This window comes from Hermetia illucens, chromosome 1 (assembly GCF_905115235.1).
Source record: "Hermetia illucens chromosome 1, iHerIll2.2.curated.20191125, whole genome shotgun sequence".
Lineage (NCBI taxonomy): Eukaryota > Metazoa > Arthropoda > Insecta > Diptera > Stratiomyidae > Hermetia > Hermetia illucens.
In genome coordinates this window covers 9,889,728-9,913,897 of record NC_051849.1, presented here as the reverse complement: position 1 = coordinate 9,913,897, position 24,170 = coordinate 9,889,728, and the positions used below count along the sequence as shown (strand labels likewise).

Genomic DNA, 24,170 nt, shown 5'->3' with positions numbered 1-24,170 from the left:
TTAATAGCTCTTTTTCTTCTACCGCCTTTGACCCGTTCAGAAGCGACGTCGGCTAGTCTTGATGACTTGCGCCATTTTGCTAGATCAAAGCCCTGATCTGGATGGAGTCGCAAAGTTCTCAAATTACCTTCCAGCGTATGAAGCCATCACTATTTAGGCCAGCCTTTTCGTCGTTTCCTACCGACTTCGATCGTCAGACCAATCTTGGCGAGTGAGTTTTCATCAGCACGATTTAATATACATACCCATATCATTGTGAGTGTCCTCATTTCGGATGTGATCATGCGGTGTTACCGACACTCCGGACGCACCCTGGTAAATTTTGAATTTGAGACGTTCAACACAAAGTGGTTTTAATCTTCTTTTTCCTCAGCCTTTGTCCCGTTCACAAGCGGGGTCGGTTCGTCGTGATCGGTTTCGCCATTTGGCTCTATCGAATGCCTGATCTGGGTGCAATCACGAGGCTTTCAAATCCCCATCTAGCGTATCAAGCCACCGTTGTTTAGGTCTGCCTTTTGGTCGTTTACCATCGACTTCGATGCTCAGACCAATCTTGGCAAGTGAATTCTCTTTTGCACGAATTGCGTGACCATACCATCGAGGACGCTTCTCTCACAACTTTTCCACGATCGGTGCAACCCCATAACGATCGCGGATATTCTCATTTCGGATGTGTTCTAAACGTGTGACGCCACTAGTCCAACGTAGAATCTTCGTCTCCATTACCGCAAGACGCCGTTCATTGTCTTTTATAGTCGGCCAACACTCAAAACCATAGAGAGCGACTGGACGGTTTTAATAAGCATCCAATTTACTCTAAACTGCTAGACTTCTTTTCCATATTGGAGCAGTTGGAGTTTCTTGCCAATCAGATGGTTTTTTACCTCAGTAAGGAAATGTGCCGTAAGCCCCTAGCGCAACTACAAAGACGAGGGGCTCTGCAAGTTGTGTCCATCGCGGTAATTATTTCGACCGCTCTACATGGTGACGAGTGAGGGAAATAAGGAAGTTCTCCCTTGTGAAGAGAAAGTCCGTATTTTCTGGGTATGGCAGCAACCTTGGAAAAAAGGATCGAGAGGTAGATGGACCGTGCAACTCATCGTGGTTCAATCGACAGCACGGTGAGGTTGACTATAACCTAACTCAGCTGCTCAGTGGACACGGGTATTTTCAATCTGACTTGCATGCACCGTCCGACTGTATTTATTGCAAGGACGTGATAGATGAAGCCTGTCACACCTTTTTCTTCTGCAGAAGGTGGAAGCGCCATCGCCATCACCTTTCGATGAAAGGGTGTCTTGGGTCCCCAGATACCAAATGGAGGCCATGCCGAAGAGCGAAGACACTGCAGGATAGACTGACGCGAGATATAGCTCCCTGAGACCAATTTATCTCTCTTTGAGGGTGATCTGTCTCTCCTGTAGGGCTATGTGTGGCTTTTCAGGGGTAAGGGGTGATAGCCACACCCTGTACGAGGTGACCCTACTATTAACAGGGGAATCGAAAAACACCCCACAGGGTGTCATGCGAACCGTGCCCCGAACCCCCCAACGGAACCTCACTGATACCTGGTCGCCCCAATGAGTAACTTCGACCTTATCGTGTTACGGGGGCTATGGCACGGCGGACCTCCTAACACCCATACTCGTGGAGATCAATATTACCGCAAGTAGTCGAGGATAGACTGACTATACGGTCTTGTCGATGTATCTGGCAAAACCATCTCAATATTGGTGAGCGAAAAAAAGTCGTGGATCCAGGGTTTCCCCATTTATATTCACTGCCTTGTCCTCCCAGGAGGTGTATGTCGAGTTGAAATCGCCCCGAGGAGAAGATATTTTGACTTTAACTGGGGACTTGCAAGTCATGGGCCAGTTTCTCAATTATTTAAAATCACATTTGATGTAAACGGAGACTACCAGAATCCGTCTACTATCGGTAGTTTTAACTATTACTGCAGCAGGGGAAGAAGTTGCAGGACCTCAATGGTGACTTCCTCAAAAACATAGTCTTTTCGGACTAGGACGGCAGTGCCTAAATTGTTATCGTTCCGCATACTGTTATATCTGGTGAAGTCTGCTTTTAAGGTGGGTCTCCGAAATGCAGTACAAGTCCGCCTTCAGTGTCGATTAACAATTGGGAGGTGGCACGTTGAGCGTGCGAGATCAGGGATGCCGAGTTGATTGCGATAATACATAGTTCCCTAAGTTAAGGATAAGTTTAATCGCAGCAAATTGGCGCTGCTCGTTGCTGAGCGCAGAAGCGAAAGTTTCAACCATTTCTCGGAAACCACTCGTTTGGTTGCTTGATTCGCTGCTTAGGGAAGAGACTTCTTAGCAGCTTGCGCATATGACACGCCTGGGCTGATCAAAGTCTGTGAAAGTTGAGTCACTGTTTGCTTTACTGAAAATTTCTTAGTTGTTTTTCAGGTTTTGGCAGCTTCGCTTCTGGCTACCATCTCTTTATAAACTGGACACCCACGATATCTTGCAGGATGCCCAGTTTCTTTTCCTCCACAGGTTTGACCTTCTTGAAGGTAATCTTTTGATGAAGAATGTACTTCACTTTGAAAACTTCACTTAGTTCTTGGGAGGGCTCAAAGTTGGCTATAAAAAGACTAGATTGTAATTTGATAGGGAGCGAAGGGGTGCACTGAAGTGAGTTCAGCCATAACTTCTTCAGGGTCAGTTTCCCTGTGGAGATCGCAGATAATTACGAACTGAGTTCTAAGGGATGGAGGGGTTCTTTTGGTGGCACTAAGCCCTTACTCATTAATGAGCGAAAAATTTTTACCATGGTCTCCTGTGGACTCCGCAAAAATTAAGGTTCTACCACTTCTCGTGTTTTTAGGGTCACCTTTAGGCCTTTGCCCGTTAGTGATTTTAACAGGTGCGAGGCATAAATATTGTATACCGTAATTGGCTGATTTTTTTCCTTTTTGGACCTTAAGGTACTAGCAGAGAGAGGCACTGACACTTGGCACTTGGGGGGCACTTACATATTAGCACTCACTTCTTGCTTCTTGGGCTTTCATCTTCAGAGTAGGCGAGGGAAATAAGGAAGCTATCGCTTCTGAAGAGAGAACCGGTACTCTCTGAGCCTGACAGCATTCTTGGAAAACAGAATCGAGAGGTAGGTGGACCGCGCATCTCATAAAAGATGTACGGCCGTGACTCAAACGAGAGCACGGTGAGGTTGACTATTACCTAACCCAGCGCCATCACCTTTCGATGGAAGGGTGTCTGGGATCCATGGACACCATAATTGAGATCATGCTGCAGAGCGAAGACATGTTGAGTCGAGTGGCACATTACAAGGCATTCTTGACACGAAAAAGAGGGAGATGGATGGGAGAGATGCCAAGGTAGTTGAAGCTCTCTGAATCCACAGGGTTCTGCTCCTTTACTGAGTAAGCCTGGTCTGAAGTAATGTGTCAAACTGTTCCGAGTCAGAGTCCTGAATACTCCAGGGCGATGTTTTAGCCGGTAGTCTATCTCAGACAGGATTCTGGCACTTTGTGCGTAAATGCATTTCACATCATCATCAACGACGCAATAACCGATCTAGGCCTGCCTTAATAAGGAACTTCAGACACCCCGATTTTGCACAAAGATTCACCAATTAGATATCCCTAAAAGCTGTCTGGCATCCTGACCTAAGCCATCGCTCCATCTCAGGCAGGATCTGCCTCGTCTTCTTTTTCTACCATAGATATTGCCCTTATAGACTTTCCGGGTTGGATCATCCTCATCCATACGGATTAAGTTACCAGCCCACTGCAACTTGTTGAGTCGATTTTATCCACAACCAGAGGGTCGTGGTGTCGCTCATAGATTTCGTCGTTATGTAGGTTACAGAATCGTCCATCCTCATGTAGGGGGCCAAAAATTATTCGGAGGATTCTTCTCTCGAACGCGGCCAAGAGTTCGCAGTTTTTTTGCTAAGAACCCAAGTCTCCGAGGAATACATAAGGACTGGCAAGATCATAGTCTGTACAGTAAGAGCTTTGACCCTATGGTGAGATGTTTCGAGCGAAACAGTTTTTGTAAGCTGAAATAGGCTCTGTTGGCAGCCAACAACCTTGCGCGGATTTCATCGTCATAGCTGTTATCTGTTGTGACTTTCGACCCTAGATAGGAAAAATTTTTCAACAATCTCAAATTTGTAGTTTCCTATCCTTGTTCTTCCCGTTTGACCAGTACGATTCGATGTTGTTTATTCTTTTGGTTTTGGCGCTGACGTTGTCACCATGTACTTCGTCTTGCCTTCATTAATGTGCACCCCAAGGTCTTGCGCCGCCTGTTCGATCTGGATGAAGGAATACTGTACATATCGGGCTGTTCTTCCCCTGATGTCGATATCGTCAGCGTAGGCCAGTATATGGGTGGACTTGAAGAGGATGATGTCTCTCGCATTTACATCAGCATCGCGAATCACTTTCTCCAGGGCCAGGTTGAAGAGGATGCATGATAGGGCGTCCCCTTGTCTTAGACCCTTGTTGATGTTGAATGGTCTCGAGAATGATCCTGCTGCTTTTATCTGGCCTCGCACATTGGTCAGGGTCAGCCTAGTCAGTCTTATCAATTTCGTGGGGATACCGAATTCTCTCATGGCCGTCTGAAGTTTTACCCCGGCTATGCTATCATAGGCGGCATTAAAGTCGATGAATAGATGGTGCAACTGATGTCCATATTCCAACAATTTTTCCATCGCTTGCCTCACAGAGAAAATCTGATCTGTTGCTGATTTGCCTGGAGTGGAGCCTCTTTGTTCTGACATTCATCAAGGCTGAGAGGTGGCGGCGTTCAATCAGGACGTGGTCAATTTGGTTGAAAGTGGTCCCGTCTGGAGAGGCCCACGTATATTTGTGGACCGTTTTCCGCACAAACCAGGTACTTCCAACAACCATTTCATGCGATACTGCTAACTGAATAACCCGCAGTCTGTTATCATTGGTATCCCTATGTAAGCTATGGGAGCCGACGTATTGCCTGAATACGGGCTTCGTCCCTATTTGACTTTTCAAATCTCCAAGTATGACTTGGGACAGGCTTCGAGAGTCCACTCAACTGCCTCGTAGAAGGTATTCTTTTCCGACTCTGCAGTCTCCTCTGTAGGGGCGTGAATGTTCATGAGGCTAATATTTCTAAACTTGCCAACCGCAAACGCAGAGTTCATAGCCTTTTGCTTATATTTTTCAAGCCGATAACAGCAGGTTTCATTTTTTGACTGACTAAGAAAACTACTCCGAGCACATGGTTTACTGGATGGCCGCTATAATGTAAGGTGTAGCGGCTCTTCTCCAGGAAACCGGTCCCTGTTACATCAGCCTTATATTGGGACCGGGTATTGGCTAGCTGCTCAGCAACATTCGGTCTGTACAGGGAGCGCACGTTACATGAGAAAATGCGCGAATCCCTAATTCGTTGTCGTTGCCTTCCCCCTTCCGTGGATTCGTAACATCAGTTTTCTACATTTCACATCACTACCCAAATCGTGAGGCTAAGAAAACCGTAAACGTGGCAGCCCAAATGTCCCATTGAAGGGTGAAGTCAGTAACATAGAAGGGTAGATACCCGCCATCAACACAGGCGCAACAACCGATATTAGAGGTAACCCTGCATTAATTAGGAACTCCAGACATCCCGGTTTCAGGACTAGTTTCACCGATTCGATACCCCTAAAAGCTGTCTGACGTTCTGGTCTATGCTTCTTTTTCTACAATAGATACTGCCCTTATAAACTTTCTTGCTGGATCATTCTCCATGTAAGGGACTCGCCCACAGCAACCTATTTAGCCAGATTTTATCGTCAAGCATGACCAGGGTTGGAACCAGCACCTGGAATTCTACTAGTCCCATTGCACTATCAAAAAATCTGTTTTTTTGTTCAGGAAAACACCGAGTAAATGAGGAAAACAGGTTCCAAAGTCGAATAAGCTTCGGAAAAATTGGCACCATCCCAATTGGGTCCCTTCAAGTTTTTGATAAAGTGCCTGCAGATGTAATTATCTAAAGTTCATATGCGGCAAGGACTGAAATGTGCAGATAGTCGAAGCAATCAAGGTGAGTGCTACGATTTATTCCCAGGGGACAATGCTCCAGCGAAACTGTTCGTTTGCTGACCATTTCGATTGCTACCAGGAAGAACCTTTTCCAGCTCAACAAACAACCGGCGAAGCGTCTTCTTCATCCAACATTTACCGGAGACCTTGACTTGTAAAGCGTTCCCCATAGAATTGTGTAGCCAAAAATAACTCTCGCGATAAGAACCGGCAGAACAAAAAAATCATGAATCAGAGCCGATTCATAGCTAAAGGAAAAACTTGTACAAATTATGTTCAGCGTCGATAAGAGGCCAAAATATGGAAATATCAATGTAATGTGTGCTGTCGCGAGACGAAGCGAACGACCGGGGAAAATTTATGTGGGCAATAAAGATACTGACAAGCACAGAGCCGGAACGGTCAGCGAATTTCCGTAAAGGTGTCTTCCGTGAGTGGAAATTTTCGCGCGCTTTGGAGGGTTGAACGAAATTACGGGCGTGTAAGCCGGAATGCATTGGTTCAGAGCTGATGCCACGAGGGCAGGTGTGTGTTTACCACAGCTCCCAGCCAATACCTAAGCAAAGTCCGGCAACATTCCGCCGAAAGCGCCATTGACTGTCGCTCGCTTATTACTTATGCCATGATTTACACTTTCTCAATATTGAAAGCGCGATTGAGCAATCTCATGAGTGAAAGGCAGACGGCATTCTACCTGGTCAGTGTCAATTGGGGTTCCGCGCAGCGCGACGTCGCTCTCCCTAGGGGGGTGAGGGCATTCAAGTCGAGTTCAAGGATATTAGACTAACGCTCTGCTGCCCACTTACCTGTCCTCGTACTCCCTCTGCTGCCGTAGGCTTGCACTACCTGTTCTAGTAAGCACACAGCGTGGAAATTTGTAGAGCGCGGTGACGGACGGCGGCTGGTGCGAAATTCCAGCGATCCGAACTCAAGTACTCACGGAATATATTTTACGTCGGCGATCGGTCGCGCACTCAAGACCACTCGTCGATTTTCAATTCAATTCCAATTAAATCAATTCAGGCGGAACGCAAGTGAAAACACTGCTTGTAATAGCAAATTTATGGGAATTTACGAACCCAGGCCGGACACGGTGTCAGGCTGAAACTGGAATGAATGAATGCCGCAGAAATCACGGGTCAGCTCGCCCAAGTCTCGCCGAAGGACGTGTTTGCGTTACAGAGCACTAGCAACTTCTATCAACTTCGAGTACGTATTTCTGACTCGTGAGTCAATGCAGTTTCGCCCGAACGATGATGAAATTATGGAAAACTGCGTGCCAAAAACACAAGACGGAAAATTTCACCACGACGCCAATCGCTTGCGCTCCAGTCCCACCGCACAATACTCTCTCGGTCGCGAATTCACGTGTTTTCCGGCCACGGGCGTTACTTGCAGTTTGAACCACGTTTATTTTACAATCAGATATCCCGTCTGGCAGGCACGTTTAGCCGTCAATTGGAATTTTTATGTCCGATTAATCGTGATTAATGGAATTCCTTGATATATTGGAATGGGCGAAACAACACCTCACTCCTCGACGCACGTCACACAAATGTCACAGCGACAAAATTTCTGGCGGCTGCTTGGAATCGGGCGTTCGTCTTTCACGACTTTCCACGAGGGCGAGGGATTTTATATCGTACGATTTTTGATTACAGCATTACCATGTGTAGAAAGGAAATTTTAAAAATCTGCCACAAGAAACTGTAATTTTTCAACTTTTTTCAAATCAGATCGAATTTCTAATTACTATTCCAATAAAAAGATTCTTTATGCCAAAAGCATAGAAACAACATAATACAAGGTCCAACTTCTCACAAAACAGAACTTCTTACCAATTGTAGTACTAGATTCGAAGAGGACTTTTTCTGATTCGTTTTTCCCCGCGCAAAACACATGTTAATTGTCAAAGATAAATTTGAAAACTTACAAACGGCATCGGATGTAAACAAGTCGTGTTTCCGCATTCAAAAGTTGCTAACTAAAGTTTTTAGACGGATTGAATCAAAAGAAAGTGGAAATTTAGTGATTCAAGTTTAATCATTTAGATAATTCGAGAATCGTAATCATCTACAGGTGCGAAACCGGCAAGTATAACCTCGAAAACATTACCTCAGACAACTTTATGGATATTTTCTAAATCGTTACGCATTCTCTGAAAAAAGGAAGTGCTTAACGTGAACGGTTTAGGTTTTTGTGCAAAACTGCTAGTTTCTTGATTTTGTGAATAATAAATAGTAGGGCTTCGGTTGCGGAAAGGAACTTTTAGTCGCCCAGATTTAATATATTTCTCGATAAAGGACACGTTGTTTCCAACTCCCTCGTGCCATCTTACGTTGCTCCTGGCGCACATATCCTGGTCTCAAGTTCAATGCTTAGATCAACCGAGGGCGACTCAGTCAACAACGAAAACGGCAAAGTGCTCTTTGATTGGTTCCAATCAGGTCCATTCCTTAGCGCGGACATCATTAACGCGGGAGTGCCATCCTTTCCTCGTGGATCCTCTTTCCTAGACGGCTTCATAATCTCGTCCAATCTCTCAGCATGTGTCACTAGCTGCTCCTCTCTAGCAGCACACTCGGACCATCATGCCCTCAGCCTCTCTCTATATCTACAGCAAAGTCTCCCTTCACTCCACCATTCGCACAAACGCAGATCTTTCAATCTGACAAACTGGGACGAATTCCAACGCGACTTAGACAGCGTGCTGGGCCCTCCCCTGGACAAATCGCGCATACATCGCGCGACAAACACGCCCCAGTTAAAGAACATGGGTACTACAAATACGGGTGCCTTTCCCCCTCAACCCTCCTCCTAGTTCGCGATAGAAACAGTCTACTGCAGCGCAGGAAACGTTTATTTCACCGGTCACGGAACAGATGCAACGCTGACTGCCGTCTCCTCTCCGAGATCATCAAAGACCTATCCAACAAAATCAACGGAGCTATTCGGTCCGAACTGAATGCGGCCTACAAGAAACACCTCAAATCCCACAAACCCGGCACACAAGTTTTCTCAGTAATTAATCGATTGACCGGAAGAAAGAAAAAATATACTAACTTCCACCAAACCCCGATAAAAATAGGTAACCTCCAGTGTCACTCCCCCGAGGAAAAAATATCCGCCTGCGTAGACTATTTCAGCCACTTATTCAGAGCAAAATCGCCAGCGGACCCCATCTGGAACTCAGTGGTCGCCAATGCTGTCAGCGATAAAAGGCTGAGCTTGGAAGGTTCTTACCTTTGCCCCTTTTCTCCCAGATGCCCGGCTGATGTAGTGAAAACAGGCCCGTTCGCCCGCTTCTTTACCTCCCTAGAAGAAGTCGAACTTACAATCTCCCGGTGCAACAATAAAAAATCTTCGGGCCCCGATGGCATCTCGAACTTTGTTCTGCGGAAGTGTGCGCCTACCATCAGTGATCGGCTCGCCATCCTCTTCAACAACTGCCTGAACAACGGCCACTTCCCGGTAGCTTGGAAATCCGCCCTCCTCATACCTATCCCTAAAAAGGGTGCTCGGGCGATCTCAAAAATATGAGGCCCATCTCTCTTCTTTCCAATATCGGAAAAATCTTCGAACGTATCCTACTAAGTCACCTCAATAGACACTACTCCGCCATCATTCCACTTAACCAATTCGGCTTCGAAAATCACAGATCTACTGAGCAGGCAATCATGTACCTGCAAGACCATATCCTCAATCAACTGGAAAACAGGCATTGCACCGTAGCCTGCGCCTTAGACCTCGAAAAGGCGTTTGATTCTGTTTGGAAAGAGGGATTGCTCTACAAACTAATCCAGTTAAATTGCCCCTTCCCCTTATTCAGAATCCTCGCAGATTTCATCTCCAACAGAACTTGCCACGTGCGTTTCGATGGACTACGCTCCAGCGACTTCCCGGTAAATTCAGGAGTCCCTCAGGGATCTATTCTAGGCCCCAAACTTTTTAACATCTTCCTCCACGATATTCCCCTTCCTCCCGTAAACTTATCCCTCACGACAACAGCAACTCAGGCAGCCCTTCTCCCGCCCTCTTCCCCCATCGACAATGATCCTCCCGCGTCAGGAGGGATCCTCTTCGCCGATAACACCATCCTATATGCGAGTGGTCTCAGGCCCTCAATAGCCTCCCTCTCTCTCAATATCCTAATCAATAGGGTCATCGCTTATTTCAACCGGTGGGCCCTCACCGTTAATTCCCTTAAGTCTGAGGTTATTTGCTTCAGAAACCCCAGTGGGAAGTGTCACTGGCGCACAGTTCCAGAAAGCAAAAACCTGCAGTTACGCATTGCTAACCACACTCTCAAGCCGAAATCAAATATCAAATACCTGGGAATCTCCCTCAACAACAAACTCAAATCCAACCCCCACGTCAGATCTGCTATCGCCAAGGCCTCTAAGGTCTCAGCTGCCTTAAACAACCTCCTCTCATCCCGGGCCCTGTATCCTGCGACCAAAACCCTTTTATACAAGACTCTCATTCGTCCAACCCTGACTTACGGTTTCCCAGCATGGGCTACCATGTCTCCGAACGTAGCAGAAGCCCTCCAATGCTTTGAAAGGACGATACTCAGGAAATGCACGGCTAAATACAGAAGGACAAACCTAAAATTTCACCAAAACTCTCTTCTGTACGACCTTTCCGGGGTTTGCCCCATAATTCCGCACATGATCAAGCTGTCGCGCGTCAGACTGAAAAAGTGGCTGTCCCACCCTAACCCGCTGATAAAAAATCTCGCTAAACGCGAGCAGAGGTACTACGTGTCAGGGCTGACTCTCCTCTCGAACAGTAACTCTCCTCTCAACCACCACGTCTCCCCTTCCTCCTTCATCCCCTCCTTCTATCAAAACTCCTCCCCGGACTTTCACAGAAGCTAACCGCACTATTATTTTTTTCTTTTTTTTCTTTCCTTAGTGCAGATTAAGACACTAATTAGCCTATACCTAATGTAATATCGCCAAGCATTGATTTCTTCCCTAAATTAAGGTCCCTCCTTCTACCAATTTAGCCCCACAATACATACCCCGCAATCCCACAGCCCTTTTCATCCCTCCCCCCTTGGGTCACTGTCCTCGCACAGGCCCAAAACGAGTAAAAGGTAGCCCTTTCTCAGAATGCTAACACCATTGAGAAAGGACTGCGCTTTACTCCAATTCCGTAGATCAATCCTGTCCACCGGTGCCTAAAAACTCCCTTTCTCCCGTTTCCCAGTACGGAGTACTATTTTGTGTTATGTTTGTTTAGTTTGTTTAGTCGTAAGTTATAAATTATTCTTAGGTTTAAGCACATGTTATGTCAAATGAGCACTGACATGCACCACCATCTCACTTTATAACATGTAACTGACTAGGCCGGATATCTCCGTAGGTTAGCGTTACATACGTAATTAGTCACGCTTGAGCTTTTAAGTTATTATTCCTTTGTACAGCACATGTATTTCTTTACTTTGCTCAATAAATAAATCTGAAATCTGAAATCAACCGATTCGACTTCCCTGTCTCGCGCAAGCCTGCCAGGTTTAACTTTCTTTATGCCAATTGGGTCTCCCTTTTTCTCCATTAAGTAGCGACCAAGCCGTCAACATCCTTTATACCGTTTCATCAGATCTGCTTGTAACATTCCTTCCTCCTCTTAAGTCCCTGCGCTTTTACCCAGTTTGGTTTGTCACTGAAGTCCACAAAAAAGTTATTGCTAGGAAGATGTTGATGCTGACTCCAGGACCAGTGGTGAAACCTGAACCGCGAGAGCCTCAGACCATTTTGCATCTTGCATTCACAACTCCCAGAATCTCTCCTCCTCTCCTAATCACCTAACACTCCAACGTGTTTCAAACTTCTTATCGAAGTAAAACCTTGTTGTCATGTTATCCCTTGGTATTGATAATTTTCATTTTCCTTCGATTTAGGCATGTCCCCGCCTCACTAATACCTCGGCCATCCTGGAGATTGCTCTCCTTGCCTGCATTTGTATGTGCAGATGCAGAGGTGTTAATCCCAGAAGGACATAGGGTTCGTCAACGATCCTTAACGGATCGATTACGATACGAGGAGTGGCGTCCCCGTAATGCCCGAGCAAGTAGTTCGGACCCCCTAACTGGCTTAATAAACGCATCCTAGGTAGTATCCTCGAGAAAGGTTCTCGGTGAATAACGAATTGCTAATGGTCGATACATGCCGGGGCATACTGGGAGTCCCTGAAGCCGTCGACAACTCCTTTTCGACGTCGATGGGGTGATGTAAGCCTAACTCTGCTAAGATGGCAGTTGTGGCGTGTATCAGGAGCCAGCCCCTTGGCGACCCTGGTCGGGTAGTGCGCATTGAACCGGTATTAGTACACCGCGTTGCCCCGAGCGAGCGCTGATCCGTCTGTGGGTTCCGGAATCGACTAATCGTAGGTCAGGCGTTAGGGACCTGGGGTAGGGGCCTTTTTTTTGGGTAGGGTAGGTGAATGCATTTACGCCGACTCCCGACTACCAACTAAACACCTCCCCATCGTCAGATTCGGGCTAGTCTCCGAACTCTCTCGCCTTGCGAAGCCTTCAAATCAGGGAATTCCTTTCACCAATGGGAGGGGAGAGGAGGAAAGGAACTGTCAGTACGAGGAACCCCCTACCATCCGGCTCCACCACCAGTCGAGTTCTATCTTCTTAGCAACGAGAAGGGCCCAAACGTAATGGGCAACACGGTTCCACCTGTCAGCAGTCCTCAGCATCTCTTCGACATTGTTATCTGGAGCGAGATCACCTATGTTTAAATAGAGCTGCTGACGAACCCCATCCCACTTTCCACAAGAAAACAACTCCATTGCAAAACACATAATCCGGAGATCGTGCTTTTCCAAGCTTGTTCAGGTAAGACTGAAAACCTCCATGCCCACTTAAGAACTGGGTAAGGAAATAGTCAGTCTCACCATGCTTCCGATTCAGCCAAGCACGAGCAACCACCTGCCCGCTTGTATATGGCTTGATGCTCCTTAGCAAGAAGGGAAACGGGGATCATTCCTGCGATCATCATCGCGGCCGGTTCATAGGCAGTGCGGTACGCACCACCCGCCCAGCTCTCCGTCTCTGCACTTGTGCGAGATGTTTACGATATACCTCGTTGCCAAGAGCGTCAGCCCATACCTCTGTGCCGTAAAGCTGGACAGACTGCGTTGAACTCATCAAGAGACGTCACCTGCCAGACGTAATAATAGTCGTTGGCGCAACAATTCATATTGGATCAGGGCCTTGAAGTGTGTTAGAGCACTTCATTCAAGACCGTAACGGTACACTACAGTACAGTGTAGGAGGAAATGTGGTCAGCATTGCGCTTGCCCGGTATTATTACCCTGATTTGACTTAGGTACTCATTCACAACTGAGTCGACTGGTATCCGACGTCGCGTAGGCGTAGACGCGACTCTTCTGGCATGTCGAGCTTAAGTAGACTACCATAGGAAGCGGTCCGTACGTGACGTAACCTCCATTCTCTGACTCTCTAGTGTTTCATAAAGCAAGGAGCGTTTCCTCAGATAGTCCCTTAATATCCGTAAGAGATAGTTCGGCACGTGGAAAGTATTGTCTAGGGTGCCTAGAATGGCTTTCCATCTTACGTGTACTGTGGCGCGGCAGGATCTGCAGCATTTGAAATTTATTTCGAATGTTGCGGATGCGGACGGATAGATGGCGCGGAACTCCCCACTCACTCATTTTCTGAACGCACCAGGGCAGTGGAGAATTAGCGGCGGAAAAATGCCGTTGGTTGGGACAGTAAGGACCGCATGGAAATAAGTCTATCTCTTCTGTTCCCAACCGCGGCGGCGTAAACATCACAACCTAAAAAAGTTACATCACCTTGTGGATTTTAACTTAGAGTGTACTTGGCCTATACGAATTCATGTGCCGACAATTTGCAATCGTAATACTAAAGTGGTGACCCCGACACTGGAGCCCGCATAAGCGCCGCCGCCACAGACAACGACAACGCAGCAACGGCGGAAGGTTTGGTGAATACGGAAGCATACAAAATCCCATCGAGGTGCTACAATATCAGCAGCAGCAATACCAGCAGCACCCCGGCCAACAACAATATCAGCCTCAAGCTCAACAACATCATAATCCACCGCCGGCACAACAGCAGAAGTATCAACAGCAGCAACAACAGCCACCACAAAATCAGCAGTTCGCTTCAATAAACTCACAGGTTTAGTTTGAGTTTGGTGCCATCGTATCGTTCCTTGCAATTGAGTGCTCGTGCCAAATGAACTAGACGCCGCATCGCAACCCAACGATACGATCCGACGACGTTATCATTAGTTATCACAGTCTCGGAGAATACATTTTACAAACATTTCGCATAATTTAGTTTTTATTTTCTAGCTTCGATCAAGTGTTTGCTGAAATACTATTATAATTATAATTAGTTTTGAAATATTATCTAAAAAGAGATAATAAAAATTAAAGCCGCTGCAAGAGACGGCGTTAGGTGTTTCGCATCGCGGGTTCTCCATTTCTTTGGTGTTGTTTTGGTCTGCACTGGAGAGCGTCCGCTTCGGTCGTATTTTTTTTCTCTGTCCGTGCGTGCATTTGTGGGTGCGGCCTGCCGTGTCGGAGTAAAATTCACCGCGTTTCGTTATAAATTCACCGCGTCTGCATTACAACTCGTACTTTTCGTGAAACAAGATGTCGTTTGACGGCAAAGACGCGGCAGGCCCATCGGACCCACAAGTGACCGCCCTCGCCGTACGCGTTCCTCCGTTTTGGCGGCGGAACCCCGAGCTGTGGTTCGTGCATTTGGAAGCGCAGTTCCAAATGTCCGGCATCACATCGGACGCGACCCGCTTCAACTACGCGGTGGTCGGCCTGGACGAGGAGTCCATACTTCTGGTGTCCGACGTAGTGAAGTCGGCATCGTACTCGCAGCTCAAGAGCGAGTTGATCAGGCGCCTGTCGGCAAGCGAGTCGGCAAAATTAGACCACTTGCTGGCGGGTTTAACGTTGGGTGATCGAACTCCCAGCCAATTGCTTCGTGAAATGAGGCAATTGGGTGGGAGCAAGATCGGCGACGATCTGATCAAGTCGCTCTGGCTGCGTCGGCTCCCGGAGGGCACCCAGGCGATCCTAGCCTGCGTCTCCGGTTCCTTGGAGGAACTAGCAGCGACGGCCGACCAGGTACAGGAGGTGTACGTTCGCCCAACCATAGCGGCCGTTCAACCACAGTCGGATGAGGTGAGCAACTTACGGCGCGAGATAGCGGCTTTAACGGCCAACGTGGCCGAGATGCGGGCGACGTTGGACGCTCAGCGTTCAAGTGCCAGATCGCGAGCTCGCTCACGGTCTGCCACGCGAAAAGGGCGTTCGGGGAGCAGGTCGTCAAGACAGCCTGCGGACCAAGGTATTTGCTGGTACCATCGTAACTTCGGAGATAAAGCGACAAGATGTACGCTACCTTGTAAATTCGCGCCTACCGCAAAAAACTAGGTCCGCGGGGGGTCTTGGCGACGGCCACCCAGAGCGCAGCGCCGCGTCGCCTAACTATTTTCGACCCCCTCAGCAGGCGCAACTACCTCGTCGACACGGGTGCGGAGGTTTCGGTTCTTCCCGTACCCCGGCATCATCGGCTATTTCCACAACCCCTCAAACTGGCGGCAGCAAATTCCTCCCGCATCAATACTTACGGGTACAGGCAAGTGGACGTGAGTCTTGGCTTGCGTAGGACGTTTCCGTGGCGTTTCATCCTGGCGGATGTCGGCTTCCCCATATTAGGCGCAGACTTCTTGTGTCACTATGGGTTGCTGGTGGACTTGCAAAATAAGTCCCTTATAGACCCCACAACCAACCTAAATTCGTCGGGCCAAATGGTATCTCACGCTGACAATAACCCTTCCGTTCTTTTGGAAGACATCACCGACTCTCGTGTTCGGATACTCCTCCAAAAGTTCAGCCAGATTACTACCGAGTGTAGTCTCTCGAAACCAGTGAAGCACAATGTGCAGCACCACATAAATACTACTGGTTCCCCGATTTTCTCGAAGGTGCGTTCTCTACCACCCCAGAAACTGGCTATCGCGCGGAAAGAATTTGAACAACTTGTTCAACAGGGTATCTGCAGGCCCTCAAACAGCTGTTGGTCTTCCCCTTTACATATGGTCCCTAAGCCAAATGGCGAATGGCGTCCCTGTGGGGATTACAGAAGGCTAAACGCACAGACTGTTCCCGACCGATATCCAATTCCACTCATCCACGACTTTGCGCATCACCTCGCGAATTGCCGCATCTTTTCGACCTTGGACTTAGCCAAGGCATACCACCAAATCCCAGTAGCTCCTGAAGACATTCCAAAGACGGCAATATGCACACCCTTTGGACTCTTCAAGTTCACCCGAATGACTTTCGGATTGTGCAATGCGGCGCAAACCTTTCAAAGGTTCATTCACTCAGTCCTGCGAAACCTCGATTTCTGTTTCGTCTATCTGGATGATGTTTTGGTCGCTTCTTCCACTGAGTCTGAGCACTTAGCCCATCTCGAGTGCATTTTTCAACGTCTCCTTGAGGCCGGTTTAGTCCTAAACGTTGAGAAATGCAAATTCCTTCAACAACAGGTGAGATTCCTCGGCCACTCCATTTCCTCTGAAGGAATACAGCCCGACCCAGACAAGGTGCAAGCAATCACAAGCTTCCCGCGTCCAAAAACAGTGAGGGAGTTGAGGAGGTTCTTGGGCATGCTAAACTTTTACCGTCGTTTCCTGCCCAAGGCCGCCCATCACCAGTCCGTTTTGAACGCGTACTTGTCTGGCCCCAAAACAAAAGACACACGAGAGATTGTGTGGTCTGAAGAGGCTGTCCGCGCGTTCAATAAATCCCGACAGCAACTGGCTGATGCTACACTTTTGGCATTTCCTCAGCAAGATGCACCCCTAGCCGTTTTTGTTGATGCCTCTGACATCGCAGTAGGTGCTGCCCTTCACCAAAAGGTGGATCAAGTTTGGCAGCCGTTGAGCTTCTTCTCGAAACAGTTGAATCCCGCTCAACGGAACTACAGTACCTACGATCGCGAACTGCTCGCCGCATACCTGTCCATCAAATACTTCCCTTTCTCCCTAGAAGGCAGGCCGTTCACAGTGTTCACGGACCATAAGCCTCTCACGTTTGCTTTGAAACAAAAGCCCGACAAAGCGTCCCCTCGTCAGCTTCGACACCTGAGCTTCATAAGCCAGTTCACGTCAGACATCCAGCACGTGTCCGGCAAGGACAACATAGTTGCTGACGCTTTGTCTCGTGTCTCCGAGGTTAACATCCCCGCCTCACTCGATTTCTCAGCTATTGCCAAGGCGCAGGAGGATGACGCAGCACTTCAGGGCCTCAAGTCCAACCCCAAATACAAATTTCGGGAGTTGCCCATCTTCGGCTCAAACTTCTCGCTCTGCTGCGAAGACTCGGAAAAGGGACCTCGGCCATACATTCCGGCCACATTTCGCAAGGAAGTGTTCCACGCAGTTCACGACTTGGCGCACCCCGGCATCAGGACAACAAACCGGTTAGTTACCGGAAAATACTTCTGGCCCTCCATGAACAAGGATATCAATTCCTGGGCCAGAGAGTGCATCGCATGCCAAAAGTGTAAAGTCTCCAGGCATGTAAGGAAAGAAGTGGGCTCATTCCCCCGCACTACCAAGCGTTTCCACACGATACACCTCGACATAATAGGGCCTTTGCGAGACTCGCACGGCTACAAGCATTGCCTCACAATCATCGACAGGTTCACGCGGTGGCCTGAGGCAATACCTCTGAAAGACATTACGGCGCAATCTTGTGCCGAAGCCCTCTGTCGAGAGTGGATACCTCGCTTTGGCGTCCCTGCAGTGGTCATCATTGACCAGGGAATGCAATTTGAATCCACCCTTTTCTCGGAGTTAAGCAAACTCCTGGGTTTTAAACGCCAGCGGACTACGGCATACCACCCGCAATCCAATGGGATGCTGGAACGTTGGCACCGGACGCTGAAAGCCGCCATTATGGCACGCGACGACCCGTCCTGGACCCAAGTCGTCCTACTCGGCCTTCGTACAACCCGCCGAGAGGAATTTGCTGCCAGCCCCGCGGAGCTGGTATACGGGGAGAACCCAAGACTCCCAAGCGATCCGGTTTTCGACAAGAGATCGGGTCTCACGGAGTCGGGGTTGGTGCGTCTGCTGAGGGACAATCTCCGACGCATCAAAGCGCCACCACCCACTCGACACTCGTCCATATCTGCTTGTTCGCCCAAGGAACTGGACACATGCTCGCACGTGCTGATCAGGACGGAAGCCGCTGCAGCCTCCATATGAGGGCCCGTACCGCGTTCTCGAGAGGGGAGAACATTTCTTCCAGCTCGAGATCGGTGGTCACAAAAAGGCGGTCTCTTTGTCCAGGCTGAAACCCGTGTGCGCCCCGAAGCAGCGTCGTGTCCGCTTTGTGGATTAACGGCGAACGAAGTTCGGGGATCCGTCGCCGAAACCCCCTAGGTTTCGTCTGGGGGCGGAGTGATGTGGTGCGGCAGGATCTGCAGCATTCGAAATTTATTTCGAATGTTGCGGATGCGGACGGGTAGATGGCGCGGAACTCTCCACTCACTCATTTTCTGAACGCACCAGGGCAGTGGAGAATTAGCGGCGGAAAAATGCCGTTGGTTGGGACAGTAAGGACCGCATGGAAATAAGTCGGTCTCTTCTGTTCCCAACCGCGGCGGCGTAAACATCACAACCTAAAAAAGTTACATCACCTTGTGGATTTTAACTTAGAGTGTACTTGGCCTATACGAATTCATGTGCCGACAATTTGCAATCGTAATACTAAAACCCTGTCCGAGCGCTTTCCAGTTCTGCTCTGAAGACTGGACATCGCTCCGAGCCCGCAATATGCGCAACGATTTCATCAGACGCGCCACGTTCCCTGCATAGGACGCAGCTCCCCTTTTCGTTCCAAGTATTCGCTTTATGCCCTGCCTGACCGCCTTTGCGGCATGTTGCCCTTCTGTCCCGACAGGTTGCAGACATGTGCTCATAATCCAAACATATGTTCCATTTGGTTGGGACGGCCCGGATTCGTATCTTACACACTACCCCAATGTTTAAAAGCTTCCTCGCATATTGCTCCGCAACAACGTGAGTGCACAGAGGTGATATTAATCCGGGCATTGGTTACCTCCGAACATTTACGTTTGACAGCCTCTCTGCCTCGTTCTTTTCTGTGAGGCAATCAAGGTTTCGGATTTCCAGAGACCATGTGGGTTCCAGGCTGGAAACCAAAGTTTTTCTCCCAGAATCCCCTTGACTGCTTCACAGAATGTAACTGTATCTGTTGTTCTCGGGCCCAATTCGACGAGGACTCCACCACCCTTTATTTTTCGAATCAAAGACACTTCTGCTCCGCTATTTTCGAGCTTGATTTTGTAACGGATTTCACTGAGGACTTTCGCAAAAGTCTTGCCTTTCGTCGGCTTAATAAGCAGAGCTTAATTTTAAGCAGAGGTTTTTCTGATGACGCGGCGTGTTGTTGTTTCTTGTCCCTCTTCACCTCCTTCTTCTGAAGAGTGCCTGAGTAAAGTTTCCTTCAGGTGCCCCTTTTCTTATTTGTTTTTTTCGCCAGTTTATTCTGCAATGGGCTGTCTGCAATACATTTAGCGCTCGCGGTGTTCTCATCGGGAAACGCGGTTGTTCCTGTTTTTCGCGGATTTTCACTTACTCTCCATATCCGCTCCTCCAGCTCCATCAGCCCGTTTTTCACCCCTTTACTGACGTGGAGGATCGTAGCAGAACGAATGCGCTTCACAACTGCCGTCCATTTCTTAATAAGCCTTTCCTATTTAACTAAGCTATCCGGATAGCTGAGTGGTTAGAGCGCAAGGCTGTCGTACGGAAGATCGCGGTTCAAATTTCACTGGTGGCAGTGTTATGTGTTATGTGTGTAGAGGGCTGCAACAAGGCTACCTGTCTCCTGTGCGGAAGTTAGGGGCAGAACTTCAAGGATCGCTCCTGCCCTAACTGACAGAAACATCTTAAGTCATTTACAAACTATTTCAAGGAACTCAGACGAATCACTTGACTGCAATTTTCTTACGGTCTTACGTCTTACGGTCGACAGGCCGTAAAAGGGCCAAACATTTTCAGGTGGATGTTAACCAAATTCTCAGGACAAAAGAACCTACTCGCAAATAGTCTCTGTAAAACTCCCAAACCAACAAGAAGCCACTCATAATACATCGGACAGCGCTTCACAAAATCAAAGCCTTTTGCCAGTCTTCGATAACCCGTTCTACTTTATTAGGTCGCAATATCAGAAACTGGTCTCCCAACTTTTAAAATCATTAAATATAATTGTCTCAAGCAGGCAAGGGATACATGACGTGGCTAACAATCTCAAGGGTAACTTTAATACACTCAATATAGACAGTGATCTACACCCAAAGTCTACCAAGGAATAAGTTCTCTCTTGAATTTTTTGGCTAACTCAAACAATATTGACATCCCCACCCTCCAAGAGACTTTCAGAATCAACCCTCACTCCTGTCACACTTGCCAATCACATAGCAAAATCCAGGAAGGATTGATACAGTGGACTCGCCATTGCGCATTGCGCTTGGTAAGGGACATCATCATTACTGAAGCATCCAACCTAACACCTAATTTGACAATTGTTTCCGTATATTTTCCCCCCTCGATAGACAGAAGAGTTTTTCAAATGGGGCCTAACAAGCTGATCAACTTTCTCGGGTAAAACAACAAACTTTCAAGAACATTGGAACAATAGCGAATCAGGACAACTTCAAAACCTTTATCGAGGCAGTTGTGAGGGAGGTCAAGACGAAATTCTGGCATAACATGTGGATGAACATTTTCGACTGCAAATTTTCTAAAGATTTCTAGTCAGATCAATTGGCCCAAAACCCTTCACGATCCAAAGAAGCCCTTCGATGCTTGGGATGACACTAAGCGCCTTTAGTTTCTTAACCTTATAAAAGGACACTATAACATGACTCCGTATATTTCCTTTTGGCTCAGGCATTCCTCGCCGCCTCTCAATCTTTTCCACTAAAAAAGTTCCAGGAGGTTCTTGACAGACATAGAAAACGCTCTGGCGGCAGGCATAGGCGAAATCATCTTCGCCTATGTCCAGCGGCTGAGCCAATCGGCACGAGAAGCTATTCTCATCATCAACGGCGCAACAACCGATATTCGATCTAGACGTTCTTAGTAAGGAACTTGTTTTGCCCCAAGGCCCACCAATTCGATATCCCTAAAAGCTCTCTGGCGTCTTGACCTACGCCATCGCTCCATTTCAGGCAGGGTCTGCCTCGTCTTCTTTTTCTTCACCCTCTGTCCCGTTCACAAGCGGGGTCGGCCCGTCGTGATCGGTTTCGCCATTTGCCTCTATCATATGCCTGATCTGGATGCAATCTCGAGGCTTTTAAATCCCCATCCAGCGTATCAAGCCACCGTTGTTTCGGCTGGCCTTTTGGTCGTTTACCATCGACTTTGATGTTCAAACCTATATTGGCAAGTGAATTCTCGTTAGCGCGAATTGCGTAACCATACCATCGAAGACGTCTCTCTCGATCGGTGCAACCTCATAACGATCGCGGTTATCCTCATTTCGGATGTGATCAAAACGTGTCACGCCACTAGTCCAACGCAACATGTTCGTCTCCATTACCGCAAGACGCCGTTCATTGTCTTTTATAGTCTTCTTTTTCTACCATAGATATTGCTCTTATAGACTTTTCGGGCTGGATCATCCTCCTCCATACTGTGAATACTCACCGTCATCCAAAATATACTTGTCTGCGAAAAACAGTTCACTTAGATCAAGCAGCCGATTGCCTTAAGAGATGACAATTTTCAGGACCTAGACTTAATGAACAACAGCCTGCTGCAAATATTCATTAATACGTATTTGATTTATTATTTAACAAGATTAAAGTAAGTAAAGTATTCATGCTTTATTTTTCAATTTCAGTTCGACAAGACATCATGGATCCTGTCAAGATTCCCTTGGCTGCCAACTGGAATCTAATATCATCAACGGCTGCTTGTCCAGATGGTGGCTTCCTGTACATTGGCTTCAAATCAGTGAATTATATTTCTGCAATCAAAGATGACGAAGTTCCAGTGATTAAAGCGATTTCCATGAGGCAAAAGTATTAAATCGAAACCTTTATTAGTGAATTCAATTTCCCATCCGTCATAGCATGATTTGTGCTCACCATCCGCTTCCTTATATTTTAGAATAAAAAGCATTGATTGCGATCCTGACTGGTCAGAAACAAAATATTTTGCAGCTCTAGCCGATGACAATACTGTTCAAGTGTGGGATCTGAATGCTAGTCAGGCAGAGAAAGGGCATAAAGCTCATATCAAGGTAATAGGGAACATTGTACGTAATCTGTATCATTTTTCAATAATATTGAAGCGTCTGTCCTAATCCATTTCTAAACAATGATGATTTTTTGAACGTTGGCCACTACATTTTTATCTGCTAATATATAAAAATGAACAAGTCGGGAAACCGGAAGCTGGACGCTTCAGGTACGAAAAGTTTTGTGTATTTCTTGGTACGTAGCACGTAATATATGCATACGAGTATATTATGTGAGAGTATCCACTTTCGGGTGATATTGACATTCATAGTCTTCAATTTTCAAAGAACCAGCAACTTTGACGTATTATAACTTTGTTAGTAATAATGTGATTTCCACCAAGCTTGGTACGGTCATGCTCTACATTACAGCCTGTATCACTACATCGTGGGGGATGAACTTAAGGGGGGTTTCCAGCTAATTACAAAGTAGTGCATAGTAATTTACTATGATTAACTTTATTTGAACAGATATCGGTATGAAAGTCCTGGGGGTTTAACGTGAGTAGCTGCCGTGTAGGCATAATCCCACGGTCCTCTTCGAACACGAATTGATTTTGGGACCACAATCAGAGCCCCGCCATGCAAGTACAGTGGTCCTGGTTTATACTGAGTGAGGCTCAGCATTCATACAGCGCAACTCCATGCTTGAGCTCCGAAAAGCTCTTCCCGCGATGTAGGCATAACCTCTTCTGGAGCATATGCTCTCAGAGTGTCGTCCCGGTTCTCATGGTACCAGATAACCTCCAGTGAGATAGTGAGGCTTCGTGGCCGAAGCCACTTCAGATGAGTCCCTTGCAGACTCGGGTCTGATCGCCCTCCTCGAGTACGTGGGAACGAGATATCAGTATGGAAGGTATTTCGGAGCCCAGGCACCATATAGTGGCAGCCTCCTGATTTTTTTTTCTTAGATTTTTCGGTTTGGTAGTTTCTGAGAATGGCCCCCTTAAAGAAGTGATCACTTTCAACCTCCCGCACTCCCCACATTTCCAACAAATGTCAAAACTAAGACCGGCTTTGAAAAGTACTTATCGAGACCTTTAATTTGATACCCCACATGACAATATTTGAAGAAAAAAAAATTTAAACCCCCCTTTTGCATGTATGTATGACCGGTGCTCAGAGGTCGCGGCGAGGAAGATGGGGCGGCAACCCTATCGGCCAAACCAAAACCAAGTGGGCGAGGAGAACTTCCATAGTGGTGGCACCGGGAGACGCTGTAATCACCTTGGTTTGCCGGCCGTGATTCAGTAGGCGAATGCTCCAAAGGCCTAATCAGGGCGATCAGACCCGAGTCTGCACGGGGACTCATCTGAAGTGGCAAATTGGTCACGAAACCTTACCAGGGGTGTACTGGTACCATGGGAACCGGGAAAGCCCCTGGACTCACATACTTCGGGTGAACTCCTGTTGTATGTGAGGACAGCTCGGTTATTTGCGGTTGGCCCCCCTAGTGGGAGTTTCATGGTGGTTATGCTCAAGCGAGAAGAGACCTTCGGGCCTCGACGTGGTGTCGCGTATCAACACAGGTGCCGTACTCCATAGTTCGGTAGAGATTTAGGTAATTCTTGCATCCACCAGTATGAATGCTAAGCCATGCACTTGGTATAGACTGGTACCGTTGTTGCTTGTCTCAGCGGGGCTCTGATTGTGGTCACAAAATCAATCCGTGTCTGAAGAGCACCGTAGGATTAAGTCTCACGACAGGTGCCTACGTAAAACACCATGGGCT

At 47.6% G+C, this 24,170-nt stretch overlaps 2 protein-coding genes across 4 annotated transcripts in view; one reads left to right on the top strand and one right to left on the bottom strand.

The window, feature by feature from the left end:
- The window catches only part of LOC119648075 (ATP-citrate synthase), a 66,332-nt gene extending 58,696 nt beyond the window's left edge, over positions 1-7,636 (bottom strand). For both annotated transcript variants that reach the window (XM_038049564.1, XM_038049578.1), the window contains exon 1: positions 6,871-7,636. The gene's annotated coding sequence lies outside the window, so the exon portion shown is untranslated. The remainder of the gene's footprint in view (positions 1-6,870) is intronic.
- Positions 7,637-7,970: 334 nt separating this feature from the next.
- LOC119646930 (protein rigor mortis) overlaps positions 7,971-24,170 on the top strand; it is a 34,401-nt gene continuing 18,201 nt past the window's right edge. Inside the window, exons 1-3 of one of the 2 annotated variants that reach the window (XM_038047615.1) lie at positions 7,971-8,154; positions 22,040-22,220; positions 22,309-22,441. In XM_038047615.1, coding sequence (XP_037903543.1) covers positions 22,054-22,220; positions 22,309-22,441 — 300 coding nt within the window. In that variant the 5' untranslated portion in view covers positions 7,971-8,154; positions 22,040-22,053. Of the gene's footprint in view, positions 8,155-22,039; positions 22,221-22,308; positions 22,457-24,170 lie in introns of both variants that reach the window. The other variant, XM_038047614.1, reaches the window with a different exon arrangement.